At 49.0% G+C, this 14,944-nt stretch overlaps 2 protein-coding genes across 2 annotated transcripts in view; one reads left to right on the top strand and one right to left on the bottom strand.

The window, feature by feature from the left end:
* Positions 1-6,736, bottom strand: part of aars2 (alanyl-tRNA synthetase 2, mitochondrial (putative)) — a 20,019-nt gene extending 13,283 nt beyond the window's left edge. Inside the window, exons 1-8 of the mRNA XM_070856385.1 lie at positions 6,426-6,736; positions 4,527-4,715; positions 4,291-4,436; positions 4,006-4,197; positions 3,748-3,892; positions 3,483-3,628; positions 1,684-1,792; positions 1,355-1,393 (exon numbers count right to left, since the gene is read on the bottom strand). Of these exons, the coding sequence (XP_070712486.1) occupies positions 1,355-1,393; positions 1,684-1,792; positions 3,483-3,628; positions 3,748-3,892; positions 4,006-4,197; positions 4,291-4,436; positions 4,527-4,715; positions 6,426-6,659 (1,200 nt within the window). The 5' untranslated portion in view covers positions 6,660-6,736. The remainder of the gene's footprint in view (positions 1-1,354; positions 1,394-1,683; positions 1,793-3,482; positions 3,629-3,747; positions 3,893-4,005; positions 4,198-4,290; positions 4,437-4,526; positions 4,716-6,425) is intronic.
* A 605-nt stretch (positions 6,737-7,341) lies between these two features.
* alg13 (ALG13 UDP-N-acetylglucosaminyltransferase subunit) overlaps positions 7,342-14,944 on the top strand; it is a 13,236-nt gene continuing 5,633 nt past the window's right edge. Inside the window, exons 1-18 of the mRNA XM_070828342.1 lie at positions 7,342-7,461; positions 7,789-7,872; positions 7,957-8,007; positions 8,152-8,198; positions 8,377-8,449; positions 9,055-9,136; positions 9,273-9,438; positions 9,589-9,652; positions 9,726-9,843; positions 9,937-10,001; positions 10,366-10,466; positions 10,767-10,852; positions 10,939-11,212; positions 11,342-11,449; positions 11,803-11,950; positions 12,661-12,832; positions 13,598-13,633; positions 13,723-13,778. Of these exons, the coding sequence (XP_070684443.1) occupies positions 7,342-7,461; positions 7,789-7,872; positions 7,957-8,007; positions 8,152-8,198; positions 8,377-8,449; positions 9,055-9,136; positions 9,273-9,438; positions 9,589-9,652; positions 9,726-9,843; positions 9,937-10,001; positions 10,366-10,466; positions 10,767-10,852; positions 10,939-11,212; positions 11,342-11,449; positions 11,803-11,950; positions 12,661-12,832; positions 13,598-13,633; positions 13,723-13,778 (1,851 nt within the window). The remainder of the gene's footprint in view (positions 7,462-7,788; positions 7,873-7,956; positions 8,008-8,151; positions 8,199-8,376; positions 8,450-9,054; positions 9,137-9,272; positions 9,439-9,588; positions 9,653-9,725; positions 9,844-9,936; positions 10,002-10,365; positions 10,467-10,766; positions 10,853-10,938; positions 11,213-11,341; positions 11,450-11,802; positions 11,951-12,660; positions 12,833-13,597; positions 13,634-13,722; positions 13,779-14,944) is intronic.

The following is a 14,944-nucleotide window of genomic DNA, read 5'->3' as shown; positions in this document are numbered from 1 at the left end:
ATCTGCACGCGAGGTATCACACACTCACACACACACCACACACACTCACACACACTCACACTCCACACACTCACACACTCACACTCACACACACTCACACACTCACACTCACACACACACACACTCACTCACACTCACACTCCACACACCACTCACTCTCACACTCACACACACTCACACTCACACACAATCACACACACTCACACACACACACACACACACTCACTCTCACACACACACACACACACTCACACACACACACACACACACACTCACACACACTCACACTCACACTCACACACACTCACACTCACACACACACTCACTCTCACACTCACACACACTCACTCTCACACACACACACTCTCACACACACACACCACACACACTCACCACCACACACACTCACACACACTCACACTCACACTCACACACACCACACACACTCACACTCACTCACACACACTCACTCTCACACACACTCACACTCACACACACACTCACTCACTCACACACACTCACACACACACACACTCACACACACTCACACACTCACACACATCACACTCACACTCACACACACTCAACACTCACACACACTCACACACACACACACACACACACTCACTCACACACTCTCACACACACTCACACACTCACACACACACACTCAACACTCACACACACACAACACACACACTCACACACACACACACACTCACACACACTCACACACACTCACACACACACACTCACACTCACACTCACACACACTCACACACTCACACACTCACACTCACACTCACACACACACACCACACACACACACACTCACACTCACACACAGTCACACACACTCACACACACTCACACACGCACACTCACTCACACTCACACAACACACACTCACACTCACACTCACACTCACACACTCACACACACCCACTCCCCCAACCCTCTGGACCCTCACTGTTTACTAATGTCTGTGAATTTTAGTGGGCTGATGGAGTCTGTCGGCTCTTCTCTCTATTAGCCCTGAGTTTGGTGTTTTCGGGCCTATCTGAGCTTTAATTCTGAAATCAGACAGGAAATGTGCCACGATAACTAAAAACTAGGAGTTAAAAGAGGCTAAGAAGCTCCTTCTCAGTGAGTTTTACCACAACCACAGACGACTCTGGTGACCCCCCAGTGATCAGTGTGTCCCAACAGTGAACGCACACCTGACCATGGACCCACTGGAGTACACACCCCCACCTGTCACCTGTCTATTCCTCATGTGACACGTGAAACATGTGACCAGCAGCTGCTTCCTGGACCTGCTAACGTGATGATGAGCTTGCCTACACACACTCACCTGCTCTGCCTCCCTGTGGAGCTCTGGATACACACCGCCCTGCAACACAGCCCCATCCATCAATCCATCAATCAGGCAATCCATCAATACAATTCACAATCAGTCAATCCATCAATACAATCCACATCAGGTATCAATCCATCAATACAATCCACCGAATCAGTCAATCATTCACTGTAAATCTACTAACATTGATGATGAAGATAGGTTTAGTATTTTCCAAAGTTTCATCTGTAAACTGTTTTATTCTCATTTTATCTTCTTATTTTATTTTTATTTGACACCCTGACGTGCTCAGAGGGATTGTGGGAGTGGGAAATTTATTTTACCAGTATGTGAGTGACTGTTGGCACCAGGCTGGCCAGCGCTCCCTGGGGAGCCCGAAGGACCTCGACACAGAACCGAACCGCCCGCCGCAAGATCCTCCTGAGCACCAACCTGGAAACAAGTTGAATAATAACTATAACCAGGTAAACTATAATAACTATAACCAGGTAAACTATAACCAGGTAAATCATAATAACTATAACCAGGCAAACTATAACCAGGTAAACAATAATAACTATAACCAGGCAAACTATAATAACTATAACCAGGCAAACTATAATAACTATAACCAGGTAAACTATAACCAGGTAAACAATAATAACTATAACCAGGCAAACTATAATAAATATAACCAGGCAAACTATAATAACTATAACCAGGTAAACTATAATAACTATAACCAGGCAAACTATAACCAGGTAAACAATAATAACTATAACTGGGCAAACTATAACCAGGTAAACTATAATAACTATATCCAGGTAAACAATAATAACTGTAACCAGGTAAACTATAATAACTATAACCAGGTAAACTATAACCAGGCAAACTATAATAACTATAACCAGGTAAACAATAATAACTATAACCAGGTAAACTATATCCAGGTAAACAATAATAACTATAACCAGGTAAACTATAATCAGGTAAACAATAATAACTAAAACCAGGTAAACTATAATAACTATAACCAGGTAAACTATAACCAGGCAAACTATAATAACTATAACCAGGCAAACTATAACCAGGTAAACAATAATAACGATAACCAGGTAAACTATAATAACTATAACCAGGTAAACTATAACCAGGTAAACAATAATAACTATAACCAGGTAAACTATAACCAGGCAAACTATAATAACTATAACCAGGCAAACTATAACCAGGTAAACAATAATAACGATAACCAGGTAAACTATAATAACTATAACCAGGCAAACTATAACCAGGTAAACAATAATAACTATAACCAGGTAAACTATAACCAGGCAAACTATAATAACTATAACCAGGTAAACTATAACCAGGCAAACTATAACCAGGTAAACAATAATAACGATAACCAGGTAAACTATAATAACTATAGCCAGGTAAACTATAACCAGGCAAACTATAATAACTATAACCAGGTAAATTATAATCAGGTAAACAATAATAACTATAACCAGGCAAACTATAATAACTATAACCAGGTAAACAATAATAACTATAACCAGGTAAACAATAATAACGATAACCAGGTAAACTATAATAACTATAACCAGGCAAACTATAATAACTATAACCAGGTAAATTATAATCAGGTAAACAATAATAACTATAACCAGGCAAACTATAATAACTATAACCAGGTAAACAATAATAACTATAACCAGGTAAACAATAATAACGATAACCAGGTAAACTATAATAACTATAACCAGGCAAACTATAACCAGGCAAACTATAATAACTATAACCAGGTAAATTATAATCAGGTAAACAATAATAACTATAACCAGGTAAATTATAATCAGGTAAACAATAATAACTAAAACCAGGTAAACTATAATAACTATAACCAGGTAAACTATAATAACTATAACCAGGTAAACAATAATAACTATAACCAGGTAAACTATAATAACTATAACCAGGTAAACAATAATAACTATAACCAGGTAAACAAAAACAGTTAAACAGCATCTCTGCGTCAGCTGTTTAACTACAGCTTTGACAGCTGATTGGTCGCCCGCTGTGTTCTGACAGCTGATTGGTCGCCCGCTGTGTTCTGACAGCTGATTGGCTGATGACTCACTCTGCTCCTGACATGCCAGGATGGACCCCGTCAGCGATGCAGACCGCTAGCGTGCGGACGTGATCCGCCACCACTCGGTACGCCATGTCCACCTTCCCCTCATCGGCTGAACCTGTCCTGCCGCCGTACGGCCCCGCCCCCGACCTCTGCGGACAGACACATCACCATGACAACAGGACGCTGTCAATCACACCTCAGCACACCTGGTACATCAGAGGTGCTGACAGAGCCTGGTGTGTGTGTGTGTGTGTGTGTGTGTGTGTACCTGCTGGAGGGCGTGCAGCAGGGGGGTGAACAGGTCCGTGTCGTAGTTTGATCTTTTCCCCTGCAGGACGCTCACCAGCCTCTCCAGGCCCATCCCAGTGTCCACACTGACCCGGGGCAGCAGCCGCAGACTGTGGTCCACCTCCCTGACACACACACACACACACAGTCATACTGGCAGCTGACCAGTACACCCAGCAGACTGGCCCCTCCCAGTGTGTAACGTGGACCAGGTGTGGGTCCAGGTTTGTTGATGAACCTGTTGTACTGCATGAAGACCAGGTTCCAGACCTCCACCACGTCGGGACTGTCGGTGTTGACGAGCGCCGCGGCGTCTCGTCCTCCCACGTGGTCGTAGTGGATCTCGGTGCAGGGGCCACAGGGGCCTGAGTCCCCCATCTCCCAGAAGTTCTCCTTCAAGCCGAACGGCAGGAGGCGACCAGGAGGAACCCTGAGGAGGAGGAAGAGGAGGAGACGGCCGTCAGCGAGGAGCCAGGAGACCAGCACCGGAGACCAGCACCGGAGACCAGCACCGGAGACCCACCCCAGCTCCAACCAGATCTGCCGGGTCTCCTCGTCGCCGGGTAACCCAGACGCCGCGTCGCCGGCAAAGTAAGAAACGTAGAGCCTGTCAGCAGGTATCCCATAATGCTCAGTGAGGAGGCTCCACGCCATGCAGCACGCCTCCTCCTGCACACACACACACACAGGAACCTCACTGTGACGCCGAACAGCTTTCTGTCCAAACACAAACAGGAAGTGACCCCCCCCCCCCCCCACCTTGAAATAGTCTCCAAATGACCAGTTCCCCAGCATCTCGAAGAAGGTGTGGTGGTACACGTCTCGGCCCACGTCGTCCAGGTCGTTGTGTTTGCCGCCGGCCCGGACGCACTTCTGACTGTTGACCACGCGGCGGTATGAGGACATCTGGCTGCGGGGGTCCACCGTCCCCAGGAGGATCGGCTTAAACTGGAACCACAGTCAGGAGACAGGTACAGGTGGGGGGGTGCACAGTGAGTCCACACCTTTACCTGATTTACCTTTACCCTAGTTTCAGGAAAACTAACCATGAAGACAAACAAACCATCTTCTGTGCAGGAGCCACTAAATATTATCACACGTTAACATTCAGATCCTTCTCATCCCTCAGGTTCCTGTGGATCCTGGTCCTGGTTCTCCTGCTGTGGTTCTCTGGTTCCTGTGGATCCTGGTCCTGGTTCTCCTGCTGTGGTTCTCAGGTTCCTGTGGATCCTGGTCCTGGTTCTCCTGCTGTGGTTCTCTGGTTCCTGTGGATCCTGGTCCTGGTTCTCCTGCTGTGGTTCTCAGGTTCCTGTGGATCCTGGTCCTGGTTCTCCTGCTGTGGATCGTCAACCACCGACACTTTCTACTGATATTAGTCCTGTTGTTATTATTCACATCAGTATCAGTGTTCTCCTACAACAGAACAGCAGAATACTAACAGTAACGATAGTTCTGATCAATATAACTGATCCTGATCAATAGTTAATATGTGAATAATAACAACAGGACTAATATCAGTAGAAAGTGTCGGTGGCTGACGATCTGCAGCAGGAGAGCCAGGACCAGGATCCACAGGAACCAGAGAACCACAGCAAGAGGACCAGGACCAGGATCCACAGGAACCAGAGAACCACAGCAAGAGGACCAGGACCAGGATCCACAGGAACCAGAGAACCACAGCAACAGAACCAGGACCAGGATCCACAGGAACCTGAGAACCACAGCAGGAGAACCAGGACCAGGATCCACAGGAACCAGAGGGATGAGAAAAGCACAGAAAGGCTCCGGGGAAGATACCAAGTTAGTAACAGACATTAAAGAGACATGAAGCATCAGGATGGAGAGGAAGAGGAGGAGAGAGGAGCCCAGTGCATCATGGGAGTCCCCCGGCAGTCTGAGCCTATAGCAGCATAACTAGGGGCTGGTCCAAGACCTGATCCAGTCCTGAACTACAGGCTTCATCACTAAGGAAGGTTTTTAGTCCACTCTTAAATGTAGAGAGGGTGTCTGCCCCCCTGAACCCAGACTGGAAGGAGGTTCCACAGGAGAGGAGCCTGATAGCTGAAAGCTCTGGCTCCATCACTACTTTAGAGGACTTTAGGAACCACCAGTAGACCTGCAGTCTGGGAGCACAGTGCTCTAGTGGGGTAGTACGGTACTATGAGCTCTTTAAGAGCCAGAGCTGAAAGCTCTGGCTCCATCACTACTTTAGAGGACTTTAGGAACCACCAGTAGACCTGCAGTCTGGGAGCACAGTGCTCTAGTGGGGTAGTACGGTACTATGAGCTCTTTAAGAGATGATGGAGCCTGAACATTAAGAGCTTTGGAGGTGAGGAGAAGGATTTTAAACTCTATTCTAGATTTGACTGGAAGCCAGTGAAGAGAAGCCAGTACAGGAGAAAGATGGTCTCTTCTCTTAGTTCTGGTTCTGGACCAGCTGGAGAGTCTGTGAGGACTCATTGGAGCAGCCTGATAATAAGGAACAGTAACTGTGGTCATGTTGGTTTAATGTTGTCTCTGTTGCTCTGCACCCCCCCAACACGGACCCTGACAGCAAAGCCCCCCCACAGACAGACAGACAGACAGAATATTTTGAAGTCACTGCTAACAGCCGCTAGCTTGTTGGACCAGAACAGACCGGACCGGGTCCACACTGACCTGGTTCATGCCGGCGTTGACGAACAGCAGGCTGGGGTCTCCTCTGGGCCGGACCGGGGAGGACGGGACCAGCAGGTGTCCGTGTTTCTGCCGGAAGAAGTCCAGGAAGGTGCTGCGCACCAGAGCGGCGGGCAGCTGCGGGGGACAGCCGCTGAAGGAGCGAGCTGAGCGGACAGAGAGTCGGCCCGGCGGCCCGCTGAGCGGCCGGAGCCTGCGGAGGACCAGCCGGAACATGTCTGATCATCCGGGGACAGAACCGGGTTGAATCTGGACCTGGACCATAGCAGGTGACCCTCACCGGGACTACAGACTGTTTGATGCGCATGCGCAGTCTGGCCTGTTTCTTCCTCTACTGTGACGTCATGTTGAAGCAACGGGAGGCTTCACCGCCCCCTGCTGGTCACACTGCGCATGTCCGGATATATCACACTGAGCTGATATCAGTTACATTAGATCTGTGTATTGATATTTATGACGTTAAATGATGTGTGTGTGTTATTTGTTTAAAAGTGTGTAATATTTATTTACCTGTATTTATGTATTTTGTGCTGTGTGTGTGTGTGTGTGTGTGGGGGGGGGGGGGGGGGGGGGGTGACCTGTTTTGTTTAAACTGAGTGTTTCCGGTCTGTTTCTTCCTCTTTGACTCATCTTCTGTCTCCATGGTGATTTTCTTGATTAAAACCCGGATGTCATGAGCAGCAGGACAGGTGAGAGCAGGTGTTCTGTGACCTCAGCCTCCTTTAAACCCGTTCAGTCTCAGGTGTCCGACCCTCGGCGGGTCCCTGAACGCCTCCGCGGCGGGGCGCGGCGCGCGCTGATGAGCAGTGATTAGACTCACCTGTGGGCGGCTCGCTGTGTTCGAACGGAGCACGTGGAGAGTTTGGGTGCATGTGTCCGGTAGCTGAGCGGCGGAGGGATGCAGAAAGGCCTGAAGAAGTACTTCGTCAACATGGACGAGTACCTGAGCAGCCTGGGCCTCTACAGGAAGATGGTGGCCCGGGACGCGTCCAGCCTGTTCAGGGCCGTGTCCGAACAGGTGAGGGGGAGGGGGAGGGGGAGGGGGTGTGGGAGGTGTGACTGGTTAGCTGGTGTCTCAGGCGAGAACACCTGAGGTTACCTGAGGTTGATGTCTGACTTCAGTTACCATGGAAACCGGCCCATCAGTTAACCTGCTCAGAGAAACACGAAACTAAACAGTTGAGACACCTGGAAGACACACCTGAGGGAACATTAGAGGTCACATGATGCTCTGACCTGGAGGCAGCTGATTGGTTGATGACGCTGGTTAGAGTAGCTGTTAACTCTGTGTGTGTGTGTGTGTGTGTGTGTGTGTGTGTGTGTGTGTGTGTGTGTGTGTGTGTAGTTGTATTACTCTCAGAACTACCACCAGAGGATCCGTCAGGACTGCGCCAACTTCATGAGAGCCAACAGATGCAACTTTGAACCGGTGGGTTACAGACTCTGTGATGATGTCACAATGATGTCACAGGGGTGTGTGTGTTCAGCTTGTTCTCCCTCGTCTGTTTCTCAGTTTGTTGAAGGTTCGTTTGAGAAGTATCTGGAGCGTCTGGAGGACCCCAAGGTGAGCTGAGAGGGGCTTTTATTTTGAAAACTGAGTGGCTTGTCTTTGCTGTGTGTCTGACTTCCTGTCCTACCCTCACCTGCTCTGCCTGATGCAGTCGCATGTCAGAAATACACCAGCATTTGTGTGTGTGTGTGTGTTCAGGAGACAGTGGGTCAGGTGGAGATCAAGGCACTGTCTCAGCTCTACAGGTGAGACCCTGCTCTGATTGGGCTTCACATCTGATGACAAACACTGAACCTTAAAACGATCTGTGCTGTTTTCAGGAGGTTTTCTCCAAGTCTTTATGCTAAGCTAAGCTAGCTGTTTCCAGTCTTTATGCTAAGCTAAGATAAGCTAGCTGTTTCCCCTGTGTGTGTGTGTTTGTAGACATTGCTTCCTGATCTATCGTTACCCAGGGAAACCAGCCACTGTGATCTCAGAGGACGACTTTGTTGACAAGGTGAACAAGTTTGTTGTGAAGTCTCTCTCTCTCTCACTCTCTCTCACACTCTCACACACTCTCTCTCACACTCACACTCATTTACACACTCACACTCTCTCTCACTCTCTCACACACTCTCACACTCATTCTCAAACTCTCTCTCACACTCACACACACTCACTCTCTCACTCACACTCATTTACACACTCTCACACACTCACACTCATTTACACACTCTCACACACTCTCTCACACACTCTCTCACACACTCTCACACTCATTCTCAAACTCTCTCTCACACTCACACACACTCACTCTCTCACTCACACTCATTTACACACTCTCACACACTCACACTCATTTACACACTCTCACACACTCTCTCACACACTCTCTCACACACTCTCACACTCATTCACACACTCTCTCTCACACTCACACACACTCACTCTCTCACTCACACTCATTTACACACTCTCACACACTCTCTCTCACACTCACTCACTCTCTGACACTCACTAAAGCAATAGGTGTGAGTAGTTGTGTGTGTGGACACCAGCACGTCACATGACGTAGATCTGTCGTGATTCGTCAGTACTCAGCATCAGTCTTTTGTCGCCTAGGTGACACTGTGCTGCTCCATCAACGGTCACTATGACATTGTTTACTCGAGGAGTTACCCCGCGTCCGCCGCCCTCTGTCAGTGTGAGTACTGCTCTGTGATTGGTCTGTCAGAGTGATTGACGGCTTTAAAGGAACTGTACAACATTTTACAGGTTGGTCTCTGAGTCCAACTGACACGTACCGTCAGGTGTAGACAGGTGTGTGTGTGTGTGTGTAGCGCTCCTGTACGAGCTGCTGTACACTCAGGTGTTTGGGTTGGAGGAGGCGGAGCTCTGTCAGGCCATGGAGGCCTTCAAGGTCGGAGGGCGTCGCTATAGAAACAGCCCGTCAGTGTGCAGTGACATCGACATCGGCTATGACACACCTGAGGACCGAGGTCACAGGTACACACACACACACACACAATGATGTAGACATGACCTCAGGGTGACATCATGGTGTAACAGCAGCGAACCCCCCCCCCCGGTTGCTGAATGATGATGGTATGATGACATCATGGGATACGTCACAGGTGTGTTTGGTTTATCCTGCAGGGACGAGTTGGAGTTGGGTGGAGCTGCTGAGGAGAAACATCGAGCTGCAGCAGACGAATCAAAGGTGGGAGGCTGAAATCTTAAAAACAGGAACCAGGTGTTCGACTGTGAGTCCTGACTGTGTTTTCATTGGTCAGCCTCCTGCAGAAGCCCCGCCCCCCCCCAGGCTGTCTCTTCCTTATAAGGTGATGAAGTCTCTGGACGGAGAGGTGTACAGAAACCTGGAGTTTGACGTCTGGCAGGACACTTGTAAAGGTAACACCCACCCACCTGAACCCTGACTGTCCCCACAGCTCCGCCCTCAGTGGTCCTAACGGGGGAGTTATTGATCCTGTGTCTGTCCCACAGAGATGCAGAAGACAGACTACATGGTGTTTGCTGGGAGGCAGTACTTCCTGGGAGACAAGTGTCAGGTAATAGGCTGCACTACACCACCTACTACACCACCTACTACACCCACTACTGTGAGGCTCTCTATGATTTGAGCTGAATGTGAACGTCCATACTTTGGTATCAGATGTGACACTTTTGAGTGTAAAGTGATCCAGAAGTAATCAGATTACACTGCTTTCGTTACTAATTGCAAACATTGACGTGTACTTTTGTATTCAGTAGCTGACGACCTGACAGGCATGTGACCTGCAGTTACCCATAACACCCTCTCTGCCGCGGTGGAGACGTTCACATGGAACTCAGAGGCTTCGTTGCTAATGTTAGCATGTTAGCCACTGCTGAACCATAACGTCCGTCTGTCTTCACCTCCGTCTGGTGTTTCAGGTGCGTCTGGAGCCGAAGGGGAAGTACTACAACGCCTTCATCCAGGAAGTGGGAACGCACTCGTCAGCCGTCACCGTGTTCATCGAGGAGCTGGGAGAGAAGTACTGCACAACCACACCTGACTGTAGCTTTGAGTGGGGGGCAGGCTACCTGTCCTCAGGTCGAGTGGGGGGCAGGCTACCTGTCCTCAGGTCGAGTGGGGGGCAGGCTACCTGTCCTCAGGTCCACCTGGTCCCCACAGAGGCCTCCCAGCTGTTTTTTTTAGTTTTGGTCGTAACAAGAATGAGTTTGACACTGACGGAGATTAGGACCAGGTTTAGGTTCAGAGCTGGTGGGGGTCCAGCCCTCGGTTTGTCTTTGACGTGGGGGTGTGTGTGTGTGTGTGTGTGTGTGTGTGTCAGACACCTGGTTCCTCTGACGGACCTGAAACCAGTGAATCCAGTTCCTGCCTGGAACGTTGCTGCTCCCCCCAGAAAAGGAGACCTGGGTACGTTAGACTGAGATCCACTTTCTGTTCAGCTGACCTGCCGTAACGCCCCCCCCCCTGACCGGCTGTTATCCTCTGTCTGTCAGACTTGGAGTCTCGTGGTCAGCGCCATCACCGCCATCGGTACTTCAGGAAGTCTCGTGGCAGCAGTGGTGTGAAGGGGCCGGAGCTGCTGATGCCGCCGCCTTCTTCCTACGGAGGCCCGGCGCCCTCCGCCCTGCCGCCGCGCTTCCAGCCAACAGGCCACCCCCGCCCACCCCCACCCCCATCACCGGGAGCTATGTCCTACGACCCCTACGCCCCCCCACACCATCACCACCACCACCCCACAGCCAGACCTCCCCGCTATGGAGCCTCCAGGTGGGACCAAACACCTGAGAAACACCTGTGTGATTGTGTGATGGTGACTTAACTTATAATTGATTGAAGTGTGTGGGTGTGTGTGTGTGTGTGTGTGTGTGTCTACCTGTCTGTCTGGATTCTGGTCAGAAGCTCCACCCGCTTCCTGAACCGTCACCTGATTGGTCCACAGCTGACCTATTACCACCCTGGCCGCCGGTATTACCACGACTGTGAGAACTACGCCTTCAGGTCGCGGTAACCAATCACTGAAGTGTGACTGATTTAATAACTTGAATTCTGATGTGTATGATCTGACGAAACCATCAATGATTCTTATTGTTATTGAGGGTTTTCTCTGTAAACTGTGACCTCATCACACATTTCTCCCACAAATCTTCCAAAATCCAAAATATTCAATTTATCAGAGGAAAGACAAGCAGCAGTTTCACCTCTGAGACAATCAGACGACGGCAGTTTTTGCTTGATAAAGGACTTAAACAATTAGCTTTCTGGTTAGTTTTCTGTTGATTGAAGAATTGATCGATTGATTAGTGAGATGCAGCAGGTCACATGACCTTGAGTCGCCTGTCTGTGGTTGGTTTGTTCAGTCGTAGTCGCCGTCAGCTGGCTGCTCTGAACAAAGAGTGTCAGTTCAGCTTCTCAGCGGAGGCGGGGGAAGAGCCGACTGATCTGGACGCCACCATGGCGTACTACCAACTGGACGACGCCGCGGACGCCGTCTTCCCTCCACTGCCGGTGAGGAAACCAAACTACAGGAAGCAGATAAAATGAGACGATGGTGTTCGTAACTGAAGATTAAAATGACGTCTGTTTATCTTATTGATCTGAAGGATGAATAATGAATCTGAAGATGGAGCGTTTGGATAAAGACAGACTGTTTGATGTGATGTCAGAGAGCCTCGCAGACTTTGTTCAGACTTTTAAGCCAGACGGTCCACGCTGTTTCTTCCAGTGATCGGTTGGATTTGGCTAAAATGTGGCTCAGACAGTTTAAATACAGACCTTACTCGACAGTCAGCTGACGAGCTTTGGTGCCCTTTTTAAATAACGACTGGCCTCGGCTAACTAGCTAACATCTACTGAGGTCATCGGATCGTTTTAACGTAGCTGTCCAACAGTGTAGCTGTTCGACATTGTGTTTATGAGTTTAACGATGATCGTACTTAATATGGAACACGAGCCCATGAGGACATGACCCTGCTGGCGAGCGCTCGCCGTCACTAGCTCGCTGCTGAGTAGCTTTGTGGCTCGTCGTGGCACAGCGTGTCAGACTCTGACGTTGGACACTTGGCCGTAATCTTTGAGACTCGCTGAGGGTTCTGACTCGGTCCAGAGATGTGGACGTTCTGGCGCCTCGGACCTGTACCTGTGTCTCAGGGTTAATGCTAACCGTGTCATCATAGCACCCAAACCATGTATGTAAAATGATTTGGCCCCTCCTCCAGGGCCCAGCTGTGGCACCGCCCCCCAGCATGGGAGCTCCGCCCCCTCCATCTGGCTCCTCCTACAGGGTTCAGAGGGGCTCGGGGCCCCTCCCCTCCGCACCTCCACCTGGAAACACGGCCATCTGTTCATCGGAGGAGGACCAGGAGGACACGAGCACTGTGGAGGACCAGGGTGAGGACGGACAGACGCACTCAGTCACATCAGCAGCAATCAAAAACCGCCCACAGACACACACAGCTTAAAATTGAGCTAATAAACATCTCGGCGAGAACTGAAGGTTACATAACCCCCCCCCCCCATTCATTAATCAGGGGTAGCCATTAGCTTGTAATGCAACACCAGTGGATTATTGTGGAAACGTGTTCACTGTGATTGTATTAGTAGCGAGAGGCGTCACTCCGTTAATCAATCAATTATTATTTATAGAGCGCCAATTCATAACAGCGTTATCTCAAGACACTTTCCATAAAGAGCAGGTCTAGACCAAACTCTTTAATTAGAGAGAGACCAACGATTCAGGAATTCAACATGAAGGATTCAAGAATCCCCACATGAGCAGCATTTAGTTTCCGTTGGTTCATTTGTATCAAGTCTGAAAAGGAATATCTTTTGACCGCTCCTTCAAAGGTTCTATGGTCTTTAGGTTTGTACTTGTTTGTCTTGTAATATGTATTTTGCTGTACAGGTGAAAAAAAAAGCACTGTCCTCTTCCTGTTTTTGGTCAAATCACTTCCTTTGTGCTGTCAATCAAGATTTCATCCAGTCACTTCATAACGAGAAGTTCAAGCAGAAAAGTTCAACTCTTAACTTCCTTTAAGTTTCCCATTAAAAGCCTTTCAGTGGCTCAGTCTTCTGGAAGGCTTTTACTGGGGGGTTGTGCAGGAAGTGCTGAGTTTCCTGACGATGGTTTTGAGAGGACTGATGTGTCTGTTTCAGCCGAGTACACGGAGGAGTACCTGTACCTCAGCCCAGGTGAGTGATGCCGTCGGACTGTCCACTGTTCACTCCAGCCTCTGAAGGCATTGAGCGACTCACCCCTGTCTGAATGTGCTCCGTTTCAGATCAGAGCTACCAGACCTCCAGTGGTTACACCGCTGCTGAGCCCTCCCCCAACCAGGTAACACACCTGCCCCCGACCTGCTGCACATCACGCACCTGCTTGGTTTTATAGAGATTTAAGATTATATAGTGCTGGGGGTGAGAGGCTGATGAGCCACACAGTGAACGAGTCGGTGACATCTAAAATACCCCAAAATGAAAAACCTGTGAGGAACTGACGGCAGAGTGATCACTGACGGTAGCACCACACCGTCAGTGGACCAGGTCGGCCACTAACTGTGTTTCTCTGCCGAACTCATGAAAACTCATCACAGATTAAAACATCGAAAATATCAACATTCAACCACGTCTGGTTTGTCCACAATAAGAAACATCTACAGCTGTTTCCAGACATGATGTCCTCCACCTAAAATCCTCTGAGCAGACACGCCCAGCCTGCTTCTGAGGTCAAGATCTTCTGGTAAACTATTCCACAGATTTACTGGGAGGAGGGGGTGCTCCCCTGGTCCAGCTCTCACCCCTGGACTTCAAATATCCCCCTGGAAACATGTTTAAAGCAGCAGAAGAAGAAACGCGGCCTGTTTGATCCCGTTAGAGACACATTTAAAGCAGCAGAAGAAGAAACGTGGCCCGTTTGATCCCGTTAGAGACACATTTAAAGCAGCAGAAGAAGAAACGCGGCCCGTTTGATCCCGTTAGAGACACATTTAAAGCAGCAGAAGAAGAAACGCGGCCCGTTTGATCCCGTTAGAGACACATTTAAAGCAGCAGAAGAAGAAACGTGGCCCGTTTGATCCCGTTAGAGACACATTTAAAGCAGCAGAAGAAGAAACGCGGCCCGTTTGATCCTGTTAGAGACACATTTAAAGCAGCAGAAGAAGAAACGCGGCCTGTTTGATCCCGTTAGACACATTTAAAGCAGCAGAAGAAGAAACGCGGCCCGTTTGATCCCGTTAGAGACACATTTAAAGCAGCAGAAGAAGAAACGTGGCCCGTTTGATCCCGTTAGAGACACATTTAAAGCAGCAGAAGAAGAAACGCGGCCCGTTTGATCCCGTTAGAGACACATTTAAAGCAGCAGAAGAAGAAACGCGGCCCGTTTGATCCCGTTAGAGACACATTTAAAGCAGCAGAAGAAGAAACGCAGCCCGTTTGATCCTGTTAGAAGCTCAAACATCAGTTTAACGACCAAACCAGCTAAACCTGAGCAGGAACGCTCCTGAT

The sequence above is a fragment of the Pempheris klunzingeri genome, chromosome 3 (genome assembly GCF_042242105.1).
Source record: "Pempheris klunzingeri isolate RE-2024b chromosome 3, fPemKlu1.hap1, whole genome shotgun sequence".
Lineage (NCBI taxonomy): Eukaryota > Metazoa > Chordata > Actinopteri > Acropomatiformes > Pempheridae > Pempheris > Pempheris klunzingeri.
This window is presented reverse-complemented; position numbering and strand designations above follow the sequence as displayed.